Source organism: Mauremys reevesii, linkage group 22 (assembly GCF_016161935.1).
Source record: "Mauremys reevesii isolate NIE-2019 linkage group 22, ASM1616193v1, whole genome shotgun sequence".
Taxonomy (NCBI): Eukaryota; Metazoa; Chordata; order Testudines; family Geoemydidae; genus Mauremys; species Mauremys reevesii.
Window position 1 is genome coordinate 19261554 of NC_052644.1, and position 17226 is coordinate 19278779.

At 61.2% G+C, this 17226-nt stretch overlaps 1 protein-coding gene across 1 annotated transcript in view; it reads right to left on the reverse strand.

Annotated features, from left to right (window-relative positions):
• Positions 1-3781: 3781 nt before the first annotated feature.
• The window catches only part of LOC120388453 (immunoglobulin superfamily member 1-like), a 39403-nt gene continuing 25958 nt past the window's right edge, over positions 3782-17226 (reverse strand). Inside the window, exons 5-10 of the mRNA XM_039510274.1 lie at positions 15068-15351; positions 12959-13147; positions 10904-10955; positions 6794-7078; positions 6300-6409; positions 3782-4238 (exon numbers count right to left, since the gene is read on the reverse strand). Of these exons, the coding sequence (XP_039366208.1) occupies positions 6300-6409; positions 6794-7078; positions 10904-10955; positions 12959-13147; positions 15068-15351 (920 nt within the window). The 3' untranslated portion in view covers positions 3782-4238. The remainder of the gene's footprint in view (positions 4239-6299; positions 6410-6793; positions 7079-10903; positions 10956-12958; positions 13148-15067; positions 15352-17226) is intronic.

Genomic DNA, 17226 nt, shown 5'->3' on the forward strand with positions numbered 1-17226 from the left:
ATGTGTGAGCAGCTCTGAGGATTCTGCTCACGCTGCTGGTCACAATCATGTGTGGTGAGCGGAGCTTTTCGAAGCTCAGGGTCATTAAAACGTATCTGCGATCGCCGATGGCCAATGAGAGACGGACGTCGCTGGCTGTTTTATCACTTGAAAATGCCACTGGCCGGTCTTTGGCTCCCTCTCGGATGCTGCACTTCAGTTCACGTGGGCAAAGGTGAGAAAAGCGACTTTAAGAACTAAAGGACCAGGGGTAACATGCTCAGGCTGTCACCTGCGGTAACAGGATTTCATGCTGGTCGGGGCACAGGTCAAGTCCCTGACGTTAGCACATTTCAGTTATGCTTAAAATGAAAACGTTTCTATAAGCTTAGAAGAAATAATTTTTGGGGATATTTTTCTGATCTATGGCATGAATAAATACGGATTTAGAGCTCCTAGTGTGCAAATTTAGCATCTGAAACGACAGGGCTAAATCACGAATGCAAATCATGCATCAAAGCCAGGAAATGGGCTACAAACGCAATTAAAAATAAAGTATTCAAAAGTTTAACAAATGGAGGGCGGCCCCTGGGGCGCCATTACATCCTGCCCAGCACCTGCCCAGTGATGTACCCCAGCTCTGGGAGGGGAGTGGGGTTCAGGGGTAGAGCAGGGGAAGGGCTGGGATCCAGGACTCTTGGGCTCTATCCTGGGTCTGGGAGGGGAGCAGGGTCTAGTGGTTAGAGCAGGGCCCTTTTCCAGAGTGATCCCATCTCAACCAGGAAAAACAAGGAAAAAACAAGAGAATCCCCCATTTCATCAAAGGAGGCCCCAGGGGTCCAGAGCGAGTGGACTCCATGAGGGGGGCCCACGGCGAGAGACACAAGCGCCGCTGTGCACGTCGCTACGTGGGCAGGAGACGCTCTCCCGCTGACAGAGCTACCGCCGCTCTTGGGGGTGGTTTATGAGGCCGCTGGGAGCTCTCTCCTGTGGGCACCAAGCGGCTACATGGGAGTGTTACAGCAGCGCGGCCGCGTGGGTACAGCTGTGCTGCTGTCAGCTCCCTAGTGTAGACATTGCCTGAGGTTCTCCTGTACCATAAACACCACCCATCCCCCTCCCGGCGCTGAACCTCCCCCCACCCCGTCCCCACACGTGGGTCTGGACCGTGCAGGGGGACACCAGCTCGATGGGATGGGGCTGCAGTCGGGGGAGGGCAGCTTCCCCCCTAAATTGTCCCCATAAGCAGAGTTCTCTGGGGCTGGTGCTGCAGGGGGACGAGACAAAGGAAATGCAGACGCTCTCATGTAGCTGGATGTCAGTGAGGGGTTCGATACAGTTCCACGTGGGAAACTATTAGTTACATTGGAGAAGGTGGGTCGAGGATTCATACGAGAACTGAAAGGTGGAGAAGGAATGGGGTGAAGGGGAGACGACAATGCCTCACACTGAAAGGGGAACTGTCAGGCTGGAGGGAGGTCACTAGTGGAGCTCCTCGGGGATCGGTCTTGGGACTCATGTTCCCTCTAATTTCCCCCACACGTGTGTGGAATTAATTTTGTTACATGGGACACGTTGCCTCCATATTGATGCACATAACCAAATCCTGGGTTTTGTGCATCCAGGGGTGGGTCCAAGGGGTTCGGAGCGTGAGAAGGGGCTCAGGGCTGGGGCAGAGGGTTGGGGTGCAGGATGGGGTGTTAACCAGGGTTCTTTCAACCCAAAGCTTTTGGTAACTTTTACTCTGTGCGAGGAGGTGTCAGGAAATAAATCGGGGAGACACGGCCACCCGACCGATAGATGGCTGCCACAGACAGGACAACACAAGCATGCTCTCACTTAAAGCTAAACTTTACTTCATCTCAAGCACTTACACACGTCCGCAACAAGATTAGGAAAAACACCCCCGACCCTCGATAATTACCAACGCTGAGTGTGGCTCTTGAGTGGCACAGTGGCAGCCCGTCTGCTGGTGGGTAACACGAGATGCATCCAGAGGCAGAGACCAGTCCTGAAGAGTCCCCCCCATCTCAAGCTTTTCCCACTTATTTATACATTAGTAATACAACGACACGTCCCTTAAAGAAAACTTGTCAAGCAAACAGTTCCAATGGGCAAGTGTCACGGAGTCCCCGGGCGATGCTCTGGAACTGCTCCACACCAAGCCAGGCAGGACTCTGGGGAGCCTCCTCTCCCTTGGAGCAGACTTGTTCAGGGCAAGAAGCTCACACGGCTTCACCTCCTGGGTCTCTCCTTGGAGCATTCAGCATCCTCTGCCCCTCCATGCGCTTCCCACAGCGAGCCCGCCCCAGCGGGGTCCTGGGGAAGCCACAGGGTCCTGCCCCCACACTTCGCAGTCAGACGTGACTCTCAGCCAGCCAGTAACACAGAGCTTTATTCAATGACAGGAACAGGGTCTAAAACAGAGCTTGTAGGTACTGTGAGCCGTTCCCCTTGGCCGGGTCCATTCTGGGGGGCAGTGAGCCAGACCCCCACGTCTGCACTTCACTCCTCGTCCCCAGCCAGCTCCAGACTGACACCGCCTCCAGCCCCTCCTCTCTGCTCAGCTCCTTTCCCGGGCCAGGAGGTCACCTGACCTCTTTGTTCTCCAACACCTTCAGCTGGCACCTTTGCAGAGGAGGGGCCCAGGCCATCAGTTACCAGGAGACAGTGCCAGGCATTTAGGTCACTGGGCCTTTGCTCTGAAGCAACCACACACCCTTATCCCACCACCTAGATATTAAGAACTGCAGAGGGGACATTGAGGCACCAACACCGTATTCAGAGAGAACATTAAGAACATTCCCAGTTCGTCACACCCTCATCAGCTCCCCGCCCTCCTAGTGCTGCCCCGTCCCGTGTCCCTTCACCCCCCAATTGTGCCCTTCATGCCCCATGTCCTGTCTCCTGTTCTCCCAGCCCTGGCCCCCCGGGCCCCTCACACTGGAAGGCAGAAGGGAGGGGGCTGGGGTAACTGGGAATGGAGGGGAGGGATCCCGAGAGAGGGGCTGGGGGACAGGAGACAGGGAGCTGGGTATTGGGGGTAAGAGGGGATCCCAGCAGCAGGGGGACCCGGGCGGGGGGCAGAAGAGAGGGAGCTGGAGCAGCAGCGGATGGAAGGGGTGGGGATCGCTGCAGAGGGGGAACTGGGGGGAGCAGAAGAGGGGGGCTGGGATTGGAGGGGGAGGGGATCCCAGCAGCAGGATGGATGGGGGGGCAGACGGGAGGGGCTGTGCCAGCGGGAAGCGGAAGGGACCTGGAGAACGCAGAGGCAGGTGGGCACATCCCTCACCAGGGCACGCAGCCCTCCCCCCCCCCGGGCCTCTGAGGCCACGGTCCCTCCCGCACAGGATCTGTAGGGCCTGGCGGAGAATCCCTCCTTCCGGGCCACGAGGCAGAACCCACCAGCCAACGGCAGCCTGGTGCCCAGGGACTGCATGGCCCTGTAACCCTTCTGCCCCTCTGAGTTGGCAGCAACAAGTGCCTGGTTCAGTATCCAGGGGTTCCGTGTCAATAACACAATGCAAAACCGGCTCGACAATTACATACCACCACCACCACCCCGGGCGCCTCTAGGAGGCAATACTTCCCCACTCGCAAGCACAGAGTCCGAGTGTAGCAAAATCCTTTTAATAAAGGAGGGAAACAATGCGCCATCACGTTGGAGAGACACCACAAACAGAATTATACACAAACCATAAGCAAAATCCCACCTCCAAGTATGTTTGGCAATGTCCTTTCCCCCTTAGGGTCTTAAGTCCAATCATCCCAAAGTCCAACAACCCAAAAGTCTCTGGTCAGTGCCGCCCCAGATTTCAAAAGCTTATCTGCAGAGTTTTACCCCCCGAGCCTGGGTGGAAATGGTGGAGGGGCACCTTACGTAGGCCAGGGCCGACTGCTCCGCCTCTCCGTGGAGTTCTGCTGCAGCCTTCACCACGACCGGCTCCACTACACCAGCTGTGCCGCTCCTCCAGCCGACCCGTGAACCGCATAAGCGGTCCCCACAAACCACTCCACTCCGCTCACTGTTCCATGGGCTGCTCCAACACGCTGCAAACTGCTCCGCTCTGCCAGCCACTTAGCGATGGATCTTCAGGCTCCCCCACTAGTTAACACAGCACCCAGTGATCTCAGCTCAGTGAGCTTAGCTCTTTTAGTGATTTCAGCTCTTAGTAATTTCAGCTTGTAGTAGGGGAAGCTCCAGTGCTGGTGCACCGTCGGCCCGATGTTAATTTAGGTCAGCAGCCTCTAGATGGACTCTTAAAGGATTCAAAATTAGCTCTGTTCTTCAACAGTGGAGAGAGGCAGATGTGCAATTGGTGTTCCAGGCCCTCAAAAGGGGTCCCATACCATCACGTACACACCCCAGTCCCCAACCTCTCTCAATTCACTGGCTTTTGGCACCCATGTCCCTTGTCTAGTAAGTGCTACTTAATGGATACTGAGCCATCTCTGTCATAACGCAGTCTCATACTTCCTCATTTACTTAATCAGGGTGACAACACTTTATTCCTCCTGCCCCAATAACAAAGAAATTGGGGATCCCACAGCTGTGAAAATAACCATCCCAGGCTGCTGTGGGCTGTGCTAGGTGGGGTGGATGTGCCAAGGCAAAATACCTGAAATTCCTTTCCACACTCCCCATAATTCGCCACCAGATGTCAGGGTAGAGCTCATCCTGACTCTGCTTACACTTATATGACTTCTGGTTAGCTAGTGGGGTAAACCACAGTTCTCTCTGGCTGGCTGGTTTGGTTTGCCTTAGTGATAAAGGACACCCAGTCTTGGGCGGTGACTGCCCTGCTCTAAGCAATTTGTCCTGAATTGATACTCTCAGTAGTGTCCCGCAAGAAGCCGCATCGTTACAGCCCCCATGCCCCTGGATCAGACCCAGAAGCCCTCACAGCCGCTGTGTCATACCCAGGAGCCACCAGTAGCAGCTGCGTCTCTGGCAGGGGCTGGAAACCTGCCGCTTTCAAGCTGGTGGCACCAGGCAGGGCCAGATTGTGTCTGGTACAACAACCCCTGGCTCCTCCCCAGCGCTTTGCACCCACAGATCTCACTGATCTTCACAGAGGGGGGCAGGAGGGATGGGAGCCAGGACTCCTGGGTTCTATCCCTGGTCCTGGAAGGGAAGTGAGGTCTAGTGGTTACAGCTGGGGGGGATGGGAGCCAGGACTCCTCAGTTCTATCCCTGGCACTGGGAGGGGAGTGGGGTCTAGTGGTTAGAGCCAGTGGGGATGGGAGCCAGGAATCCTGGATTCTATCCCTGGCTCTGGGAGGGGAATGGGATCTAGTGGTTAGAGCCAGGGGGGCTGGGAGCCAGGACTCCTGGGTTCTCCCTCTGGCCCTGGAAGGGGAGTGGGGGCTAGTGGTTAGAGCCAGGGGGGATGGGAGCCAGGACTCCTGGGTTCTATCCCTGGATCTGGGAGGGGAGTGGGATCTAATGGTTAGAGCGCAGGGGGTGGGTGGGAATTAGAGGTGCTGGGTGCAGCACATGTAAGCGGACTGTTGGCCCCTTACTGACACATACTGTGGCCATCTCCCAGTACCGAAGAGGAAGGGCTAATGAGAAATCAGGTCCTTACGACTGACAGTCGCCAGGGCCAATAGGGAGAAGCAAATGCTCAGGTTAAAGAGGTAATCAGGAGCCTGGGGTCCCGCCCTCCCTGTGAACTGGAGCTGCCTGAGCCAGAGCGGGTGAACTGGGGGAGAGCAGCCGGAGCCGAGCTGGGGGGAGCTGGGCTGGAGGCAGAGTGGGGCTGGGGCTGGGTACGGTGAGCTGCTGGGCAGAGCCAGGGGGGCCCTGGAGCACAGGGAGACGCCCCCAGCCAAGAGGCTCTGCAGGCCGGACTCGGAGGGGGATTGTAACCCCCACAGGGGCAACGCTGGGATTAAGGGTCCTGCCACCTACAGCCAGAGCAAGTGTCTGACCCGCAACGTCCCTGCGGCACGGCCAAGCTGTGGGCAGGGGCCTGGGAGTGGGGACACTCTCGCCCCTGTCCTAAGCGACCACCTGGCCTCCTTGTAGGGCCTGGAGCTCTCCCCTAGGGTGCCCCATGGCGTGGGCTCTCCATCCCACTGCTGTTAGCCATTTCTACCACCCCACAAAGGGAGGCCCTGGCACCGCCCTCCCCCAGCCCCATGCCAAGCCGGGCCCATCCGGACGCTCAGACGGGTTCAGCTGCACTGGTCCTTCCAGCTCCGTCCTGATGACGCGGCGTCACGTCATTCGAGGTGACGGTGACCCCACTGCCCTCCCCCCACGCTGAGGAAGCCAGGCTGTAGTGGGGGGGAATTGCGGGGGGGGGTCACCTCACCTAGCGTCTGCCCCTCCTCCAGCCGTGCGCAGCCTCGGCCAGGATCAGCGCCAGGGCCAGCAGGACCCCAGTGCTCAGGGCCAGACGGACGATGTTGCCCTGGGTGTAATCTGGGGGTGACAAAAGGGGAAGGGGGGTTGGTGCAGTCAGACCCACCAGGGCAACTGCCCCCTCCTGCCCCATCCCAAAACAGGAAACCAGGACAGCTCCCTCTCCCCATCCCCCCACCCTGCCTGTCCCTGTGCGAACCCCTTGATCCATCCCAATGCAGGGAGCCCCTCCCCATGGCGTCTGGGCCCCACATACCCACAGTAATTCCAGCCATTCTCCCCACCCAGGCCCAGCCCTTCGTGGCTCCCCCTGGGGCCGGCTCCTTGGGCAGGATGAGCTCATTTAATTGGCCTACGGGGTCCCTCCCCCTGCCCCCTTGCTGCCCCCTCGCTGCCTGGGCTCTGGGGCAGAGTGACTAGGAGACACCAGTCTGGGGCCCTCACCTCTCACTACCAGCCGCGTGGGGTCGCTGGGGTGGGACACAGCAACCGGCTCCCGCGTGGTGTGATAGGAGCAGCTGTAGCTCCCCGCATCTTCCCATCTGGCGCCGGCCACAGGGAACTCGGCCATGTCCCCCGCGGGGGCCATGCGCCCCCAGTAGCGTCCGTCTTTATAGAGAAGGAAGGTGGCGTTCTGGGACCGAGCCCGGCAGAGGATGGTGGCAGGTCCCCCGAGGGTGACCCCCCGGGTGGGGCGGACGGAGATGGAGGGCTTGGGCAGAGAGGGCTCTGGGAGCAGAAGGAGACAGTCCATGAGACGCAGACCCTGGGCGAGGAGGGGCCGACACAGCGACCCAGCCACCGGCCCCTCCCCAGCAGAGCTCCCCATTGAGTGCTGGGTTTCCAGGGGAGTGGGGAAGGGCTGGCTGATGGGGAGCATCCCCCTGCGAAAGGCCCCTGCTCTGCAGCTCCCCCTAGGGGCAGGGATCCCCCCTCCCTCAGACTCAAATCTCCAGCAGCTGCTGCTCCCCCCAGTGACTCCATCCCCCATGGGCGGTGGATTCACCCCCCATTTCCGGGAGGTTAGCCCTGCAGCCCCACCCCTGCCACACAAGGCCCCACTTCCTGTGGCAGGAGCCCTGAGGGCCCCCTCGCCACCAGCTCCCATGGCCGGAGAACCCCAGGCCGTCCAGAGCCCCGAGACAGTGCCCCCCCCCCCCCCCCGAGGCCACCCCCACTCCTGGGTAAGCCCCAGACAGCCAACCGACCTGAGCCCCAGCCATGCCGGCCAACTGATCCCACCCGACGGCTGGCCAGGCCCACCAGGCCCAGCCACGCAGGCTAGTCTGAGCAACCTCATCCCTGGGCTATGCCGGAGTAGCCACAGCTCCCAGCTGGCCAGCCAACCACAGCCCTGGGCCGCCTGGCCCGAGCAGCACCAGGCCCAAGCTGGCCAGCTCGAGCAGCCCCTGGCCTATTATACCTGCCACCCACCCCTCCACTCCCTGGCCAGGTGTCCCCTCTGTTGGGCCCAGGGCTCAGGACAGAGCCTGGCTCTGAGCATCCCACGATCATGGAGAACCCCCCCCACCCCCCCGGAGGATCGGGCTGGGAGTGAAAATGCTGAGCCAGGCCCCTCACCTGCTACCACCAGCTCCACAGAGCTGCTTGTGTAGGATGAGACTAAGGGCTTTGACCGGGGCCGGTAGCTGCAGCTGTAGCTCCCTCCGTGCTGCCGGCCCACGCTGGGGATGCGGAACTCGGCCCTGGCCCCAGCAGGGCCCATGTGTCGCTGCGGGTTCAGGTCTCCAGCCTTGTGCAGGAAGAACCTCACGTCCCGGCGCTGCCCCTGACACCGGATGGTGATGTCTGCCCCTGGGGCTGTGACCCAAGTGGGGCTCAGAGCGATGGAGGGTCTGGGTAAGCTGGGATCTGTGCACAGGAGACAGACACTGAGAGCCAGACCCAGGCACCCACCCAGCCTCGGCCTCCCTGGGCTGCCCTAGACACAGGGGGATCCAGGGGGGCCTGGACAGAGATTCTCTCCCAGGTCCCAGAGTTCCCCACAACCAGAATCCCGGCCCTGCGAGCTGGGCTCCCACCACACAGACACTGAGCTGCGGCTCCCTAGTTCCTGCGATCCTCATATGCCGTGTGTGGCCCCTGCATCATTCCCTGCTTCTGACCTGCCCTGGACACAGACGATACATGGACTGGTCTCTGGCGCCCAGCACTGCAGGGCCTGAGCCCCACATAGGAAGGGACTCACCCTCCCAGCCCCCTGGGGAAACTGAGGCCCAGACAGATTCACTGGCTGGTGCTTGGGGCGGCAGACTCCAAGGGGCGGCATCCCGCCGAATCCTTTTTTTTTTTTTTTTTTGCGCTTCCTCCCTCCACCCTTGCAGGGTTTTTTTTTGGTTTGCTGCTCCTGCCGCTCTGTAGGGGGCTGCGGCGCAGAGGAGGGGAGCTGCTGGGAGCGGTGCCAGGTCTGCAGCAAGCCCAGCACGCAGACCGCGTCCTTCCCTGCCTGCCCACTGGAGCGGCGCGGAGCCCTCCCGGCAGGCGGCACGGCAGGAGGAGCCGCATGGCGTGCGCCCAGCTTAAGGAAGCCCTGGCCACCCCGCTTCTCGCTCCACCCCCCCGCACTCCTCCCCCCGAGCTAGGGTGTGCATTCCACTGTCGGGGTCTGCAGGGCTGGGAGTCCCCACGCTCCTGCCGCCCCACAGGTATTTTGTTTTGTTTTGTTTTTTCTTCCCTTCGCTGCTCTGGCCGGCCGGGCAATTTGTTTCGCACCCACCCGCCCTTTGCTGCTCCAGCCGGCAGGTTTGTTTCACGTCCCCGCCCCCCCGCTCCTTTGCTGCTCCGGCTGGCAGGTTTGTTTCACGCCCCCCCATGCTGCTCCGACCCCATGCTGTTTCCCGCCCTCCCTCCTTCGTCGCTGGCAGGTTTCCTGCCCTCCCGCTTCATTGCTCTGCCCGCCCCTTTGCTGCTCCGGCTGGCAGGTTTGTTTCAGGTCCTCCCCCCTTCATTGCTCTAGCCGGTAGGTTTGTTTCAGGCATCCCCATCCTTCATTGCTCCTACCGGCCGGCAGGTTTCCTTCCCCCGCCCCCACCCTTTGCTGCTCCGGCCGGCCAGCAGGTTGGTTTCCTGCCCCCTCATTGCTGTTCAGGCTGGCAGGTTTGTTCCCCGCTCCTTCACCGCTCTGGCTGAGCGGCAGACTTGCCCCACCCCACCCTCCGCCCTTTGCTGCTCCGGCCCCCGCACAGGTTTTTTTTTTGTTTGGTTGGTTGGGTTTTTTTGCTTGGGGCGGCAAAAAAGCCAGAGTCAGCCCTGAGTGCAGACGTGGGGGTCTGGCTCACTGCCCCCCAGAATGGACCCGGCCGAGGGGTCCGGTTCTCTGTACCTACAAGCTCTGTTTTAGACCCTGTTCCTGTCATCAAATAAACCTCTGTGTTACTGGCTGGCTGAGAGTCACGTCTGACTGCGAAGTGGGGGTGCAGGACCCTGTGGCTTCCCCAGGACCCCGCTGGGGTGGACTCGCTGTGGGAAGCGCACGGAGGGGCAGAGGATGCTGAATGTTCCAAGGAGAGACCCAGGAGGTGAAGCCGTGTGAGCTTCTTGCCCTGGAGACAGTCTGCTCCAAGGGAGAGGAGGCTCCCCAGAGTCCTGCCTGGCTTGGTGGGGAGCAGTTCCAGAGCATCGCCCGGGGACTCCGTGACACTTGGGAACAGGGGAGCTGTGAGTGCAGGGGAGGGAGCTGTTGGGGGATGAATCTGGGGGTGGGGATGCATCTGAGGAGTTCTCCCCATGGTTGCACTGACCATGAATGTTTTGGTTACCCCAGAGTCCTGGCCGCTGGGCATGTAGGACAGGAGAAGCCCCAGCACCCGGACCCTTGTCCCCCGCAGAAGCACGGTGGAGTGGGGGGCAGGGGAAGGCTAAGCACCAGGACCTACGCTGAGGCCCTGGGACAGGAGGATTCTCGCTACCTGCCATGGCCTCAGGGCTGGGGGACTCTCACTCCCCACTGCAACCTGCGGCCAAGGGGCAGGGACAGAGCTTCTCCGGGCCTGGGGCAGCAGGGGGGAGAGGGGCAGGGGCAGAAAGGGGCGGGGCCATGGGCGAGGCTTCAAGACAAGGAGGCAAGACAAGAGAGGGACGCAGGTGGAAGGGTTGGAGGGATCTCCCTTGCCCTGGCCCAGGGCCCCAGGAAACCTTAATCCACCTCAGCCCGTGACTCAGCATCGGTCGCTACTGTCAGTCCGGGGAGGGGGGTTGTGGCTGGGGACGGTGCCGGCTCGGCAGCCTCTGGGCCCTGACTCCTCTGTGCGTCCCCAGGGCAGGGGCAGCCGGGGGAGCATCCCCTGGGAAAGGCCCCTGCTCTGCAGCTCCCCCTGGGGGCAGGGTTCCCCCCTCCCCCAGCCCTGAACCTCCAGGAGCTGCTGCTCCCCCCTGGCTGGGGAACCCCCCAGCGACACTGTCCCTGCTCCCTGGCCAGGCCAGTCCTAGGGGTCTGGGCAGAGCCTGGCTCTGAGCATCCCGTCAGGTGCCAAACTTCTGAGGGTCCAGCTGGGTGTGGGGCTGAGATCGGGGACGCCGAGCTGGGCCCCTCACCTGCTACCACCAGCTGCACGGGATCGCTGGGCTGCGAGGAGATGAAGGGCTCTGACCGGGGCCGGTAGCTGCAGCTGTAGCTCCCTCCGTGCTGCCGGCCCACGCTGGGGATGCGGAACTCGGCCCTGGCCCCAGCAGGGTCCATGTGTCGCTGCGGGTTCAGGTCTCCAGCCTTGTGCAGGAAGAACCTCATGTCCCGGCGCTGCCCCTGACACCGGATGGTGACGTCTGCCCCTGGGGCGGTGACCCCGGTGGGGCTCAGGGAGATGGAGGGTCTGGGTAAGCTGGGATCTGCGCACAGGAGACAGGCTGTGAGAGCCAGACCCAGGCACCCACCCGGCCCCATCCTCTAGCTGCAGAAGAGAAGAGTGAGAGGGGATTTGATAGCAGCCTTCAACTACCTGCAGGGGGTTTCCAAAGAGGATGGAGCTCGGCTGTTCTCAGTGGGGGCAGATGGCAGAACAAGGAGCAATGGTCTCAAATTGCAGTGGGGGAGGTTTAGGTTGGATATTAGGAAACACTATTTCACTAGGAGGGTGGTGAAGCACTGGACTGGGTTCCCTGGGGAGGTGGTGGAATCTCCTTCTTTAGAGGTTTTTAAGGCCCAGCTTGACAAAGCCCTGGCTGGGATGATTAAGTTGGGGTTGGTCCTGCTTTGAGCAGGAGATTGGACTAGAACCACCTGAGGTCTCTTCCAACCCTAATCTATGATTCCCCGGCCAGCTCTGGCATGGGCAGATCCACGGGGCCCCTGGCAGAGATTCTCTCACAGATCCCAGAGTCCCCTTGTGACAAAGTGGGGGATTTTCTTATCTTTTCTTGGTTTTCCAACGGTTTGCATGCAGAGGGAGTGGGACTCAGTGCCCCTGGGTGTTACTGGTTTAACGAGGTGAGGGGAGAGGGATTTTGTTGTTGCAGAGGACCAGAGAGGGAACTTGCGACCCCAGCCGACGGCCGGAGGAGGGTCACTCCCGTGACTGGTGACCTGATGACCCTCACTGGAGACCTAGCTCAGGAGTCACAACCGGTTCTGGTCAGTGGGAGGACAATGGGCTGCGAAGAGAGAACCCCTGTGACCTAACCAGCCGGTTCCAGCCAAAGGGGCCAGAGGACAGAAGAGAGGAGACCCAGGTGACCCTGTTTACGAGCCTGTTTACCTGGAGAGAAGACAATGATCAGAGGGGGGGCTTGAGGCTGGGGGTATCAGATGCCCAGCTGGGAAGCAGGGGGGCTCTGGGCTGGAGAGGGGAGCAGGCAGAGCCCACCTGGATGCAAGGGGGACTGGGATGTGCTGTGCTGAGGGAGGCCAGGCCTGAGGCCCGGAGAATTTCCTGGGCTGTGTTCAACTCTCAATAAACCCTCAATGGACCTCCAAGAAGAGCTGTCTCACTGAAAGGGGAACCCCCCCCCCCCCCCACGGACCACATGGGGCCAAGAGTGGGCACGATCTGTGAATCCATGACACCCCCTGACCCAGAATCTGGCCCTGCGAGCTGGGCTGCCAGCCCCACAGACACCGAGCTGCAGTTGCCTAGTTCTTGGGGTGCTCATATGCCATGTGTGGCCCCTGCCTCATTCATGGCATCCCTGAGATCCCTCAAGACTGAGGGCTCCCCTCCCACAAGAAAGGACACTTTTGAAAATGGCAACGTGCTCCCATCACACAGTCAGTGGCTGCGCCAGGAGCTGGGTCAGATCTCCTGGGTCCCAGCTCAGTGCCGTGTCCACCAAGCCATCACTTCTCCTGCAGCCCCTGCCTCATTCAGCCCCAGCCGGGGCACTGCCTGTGGCGGGGCCTGGAGAACAGAGGGGATGGGATCAAGGGATTAAATAGAGACTCCCGGTTCCTACGCACAAGGGGCAGCATTAAAGCAGCCTCCCTGCCCCGGGTATCCGGGGGCTGCTGCTCCCCCCGGCCGGGGAACCCCCCAGTGACTCCATCCCTGCTCCCCGGCCGGGGTCAGGGCAGAGCCTGGCTCTGAGCGTCCCATTGAGGGTCAGGCTGGGGGGTGGGGCTGGGAACAGGGACGCTGAGCCAGGCCCCTCACCTCTCACCACCAGCTCCACGGGGTCACTGGGGTCTGACACGTTGAATGGCTCCGATTTGCTGTGATAGGAGCAGCTGTAGCTCCCGCCAAGATCCCGGTGAATGTTGCTGATGGGAAACTCAGCCTCCAACCCGTCCGAATCCACAGGTGGGAAATGACGTCCCTCTTTATTCAGCACGAACCACACGCCCTGGTGCTGCCCCCGACACCGGACAGTCACGGCTCCCCCCAGGGAGACCCCCCCGCTGGGGCTCAGGGAGATGCTGGGTTTGGGGTAGCTGGGCTCTGCAGTGGGAAGCAGACAGGCCGTGAGACACAGGCCCCGTCACTCAGTCCTGGGGCCCATCCTCACCACGCGGCCTCAGTGGTGGGTCAGACCCGGCGGCCCTGGGGACGGGCTCCTGGATCCCTTTCCACAGGGGCCAGAGTTTCCACTCAGCCCTGGGCTACAGCATGAGACACGGAGCAACCCCAGCCCCTGGGGCCCAGAGCCCTGCTCCCCGGCGGGTGACAGGCCAGGCCAGTCTCCAGGGCCCATTCACTCCCTGGCTTCTCTGCTGGGAGGGCTGGGAGCCAGGACTCCTGGGTTCTCTGCCCGGCTCTGGGAGGGGAGTGGGGTCTAGTGGGGAGAGCAGGGGGAGAGCAGGGGGGATGGGGGCCAGGACTCCTGGGTTCTGTGCACATGTAAAAGGACATTCAGTGGGGGTTTTTTGGTTGGGTAGCTCCCAGAACCAAAAGGGGACAGGTCGATGGGAAGGCAGAACCCTGAGACTGACAGTCCCCAGGAACAATGGGGAGAGGCCAACGCTCTAGGTCAGCCTGATTGACAGGGCGGGCAGGCTAATTAGGGAGTCAGGAGGCTGGGGGGCGGGTCCTGTCCTGTGTGAGCTGGAATGCCTGGGTCAGGCAGACGGGGGCCGAGCTAAGGAGAGAGCTGGGGCTGAGCTGAGCTGGGCGCGGAGCTGCAGCCCCAAAGCCAGAGCACAGCCCCCAGAGCGGACCTGCCCTGGGAGCAGAGCTGCAGCAGCCGTGCTGAGGCAGTGTGAAGCTGGGGCTGGAGCAGTCCAGAGCTGGGTGTGGTGAGCAGCTGGGGAGAGCGAGGGGGGACCCCGGGCAGTGGGCCCAGCGCAGGGAGATGCCCCCAGCCACGACACCCTGCAGGCCAGACTTGGGGGGGAGAGGGTTATTGTACCCCCGACAGCGCAGGGGTGACGCTGGGAAGAAGGGGAGCCTGAGAACGTGTGGCCACTGCCAGAGCGAGTGTCCGACCTGCAGCGTCCATGCAGCCCAGCCAGGGCCTGAGAAGGGGCCTGGGATGTGTGAGGAACAGGCTTAACTGCCCTGACATCCCAAAGACACTGGGTGTGATGTCCCCGTGCCACAGAGCAGGGTGACGGGTTTCCCTCGAACCGTTCCTATTTTTTTCCTTATTTTTTTTAAATTGATTGTTGTTTAATAAATTTTACGTGCTCTGAACTCTGTGTACTGATCAGTGGTCAGGGAAGTGCCCCGGAGTGGGGACACCCTCGCCCCTGCCCTAAGTGACCACAACAAGACTGGGGGTCGAGCCCCCAGGGATCCGGGGCCCAGCCTGGCCAGGGTTACGAGGACTCTGCCACAGGGGAGGGAGGAAGGGGAGCCCTCGAGGTCAGACAGGCCTCTGAGTAAAGGGAGTGGGAGCGAGGACTCAGATCCTTTCACTAGCCAATCCCACCGGGGCGGATATGAGCCAGGAGAGTTCCCCCACAATAGCGGGATCCTTTCCCCACGTACACACAGCACCACCACTGACTTGTAGGGGACTGTGCAAGTCTCTACTATACACAGAGCTTTATAACCTTCAGCTCCGTCCATCACCCCCTAACTGCTGTGTTGCCTGGGAAAGGCCCCTGCTCTGCAGCTCCCCCTGGGGTCAGCGACCCCACTCCCTCAGCCATGAATCTCCAGCAGCTGCTGCTCCCCCCTGGCTGGGGAACCCCCCAGTGACTCTGTGCCCTCTGCTGGGCTCAGGGCAGAGCCAGACTCTGAGCGTCCCATCAGTGCAGAGACCTCCTGAGGATCTGGCTGCATGTGGGGCTGGGAGCCGGGGTGCTAAGCCAGGCCCCTCACCTCCTACAATGATCTCGACGGAGTCGCTGAGATGCGACCAGCGACTCGGTTCCGTTATGGAGCGATATTCGCAGGTGTAGCTCCCTCCATCTTCCCGGCTGACACTGGGGATGGGAAATTCAGCCACAGGCCCATCAGGCACTGTCCACACCTGCAGGTTCGGGTGTCCAGCTTTACGCAGAAAGAACTGCATGCCCGGGTACAAACCCTCACAGCGGATGGTGACGCTTCTCCCGAGCGCCACCACCCTGCTGGGGCTCACCCAGATGGTGGGTTTGGGGTATTCACGCCCTGCTTTCAACAACAGACAGGAGTTAAACAGGGGAGACAACCCCCCCCCCACCTCCCCTCCACTCCAATTCAGTCCATCCGTCATTCGGCCTCTCTAGGAGTCTGTCCCCTACCAGGGTTGGCACTGACTGCCCATGGGGCTCGGGGGCAGGGGGTTCACCCAGACGTAGCTCAGGACCCGGCTGCATGAGAGATCACCTGCCTCCCCGCCCTGCCCGAGGCCAGCCAGGAAGCCTGACCAGCGCCCCCCCTGCAGCTCTGCCCCTGACCCCGGGGTTGGAAATAGAATCACACAAGACCCATCTTTCCCCAGGCCTTGGGAACAGGGGGACTGTGAGTGCAGGGGAGGGAGCTCTTGGGGGTGGGGGTGGATCTGGGGGTTTCTCCCCCATGGTTGCACTGACCATGACTGTTTTGGTTCCCCAAGGGGATCTAGAGCCCACGGACGGGCCCTGTTAGCCTTTGTATGAGCTGAAATAAATCCACGTGCCCCCCCCACCGATCCTCACAGCCTGTGGGGGGCAGGACATTGAACGAAGGGACGGTTCCCAGCTGCTTTGTCAGCCCTCAGGAGCCAGAGTCAGCTCCTAGTTACTCCCTAGCGGGGCGGGGCAGGGAAGAGAAGAACGGGGCCGGGTCTGAGCTCACAGGGGGAGTTTGGATTGAGTTTTGGGGAAGGTTCAGGGCTCAGTTCCCCTCCCCCGGCCTTGAGGTTACTGTCCTCCCCACAGACTGATACTCACCTCCCCACACCCCACTGTGCCTGGCCAGCCAGCAGCCTGGAGAGGAAACGGCTGGTTAGTGACCAGATCCCAGAGCAACTGGATCCAACCCGCCATGGGCACACGCCCTGCTCTCATCTCCACCCCCCGACACACACACCCTGGCTGTCTCCAATACTCACCGAGGAGGAGGACGGTGAGAGCAGACGCCATGATGGGGCAGTGGGGGGCCCCTCAGCGCTTCCACCAACACCCCAGTGCTGAGCTCCACCGAGCCTGAGGCCCGAGTGCGAGGGGAATCAGGAACTGCACCGAAGGCTGCAGCCCCAGGAAGCCCGTGATGCGCTCGGCCCCTTTCTGCACCATCAGGTGGTTTCTCTGCAATCTCCAGCCCAAATCTACTGTGGTCAGAGCAAGGCCAGCTTCCTGCAATGCCCAGCAACCCACATCCCCCGCTGCAGCTGCCTGGTCCCCCACCCCCACCCCGATCACCTTCCAGCCCCACATGGGAGCTGCCCAGTCCAGGGACCATCTGGGAATGGGGGAATCTCAGGAGGTATCAAGAGATGCCCAGGCTGCCCTGACCTTCTCCAATAGGCCTGTGTAGCCTCCCTGGAACAGCAGGTCAGGGCAGAGGAGGGCACCCCCAACCACACCCCAAACAGTGCTCTGTGTGGAGCAACCCTCTCCCATGCAGTATGGCAGAGGTTCCTTCCTGACCCAGCTGGGCCCAGCACCCGCCCTGGAGCATGAGGGTGGAGGGGCCTGGACAACCTCCTTCTCAGGTAGTGTCGCTGCAGATGCTGTTCTTAGCCGAGTGCTGTGGCACAGAGACAGGACGGGGGGTGGGAGTTGTGGTTTGTGGCCCTCGTGAGCGGGGGAGGGAGGGATAAATGTAGATCCTGAGTTGTTAAAGGAGCAGTGGATAAATCAGCCACAGCGGAAGTCTGCCCAGAGCCGGCGCTCACTTCCTGTTCTGCTGCTGCCAGTGAAACTCTGCGTAAACCTGATGCCCCAGGAGCTGCCTTGTTTTATACCCCAGTTCTGGGAGGGGAATGGGGTCTAGTGATTGGGGGGAAGGGCTGGGAGCCAGGACTCCTGGGTTCTCTCCTGGTTCTGGTTGGGGCCCAGGGGGAGGGGTCTGGTGCTTAGA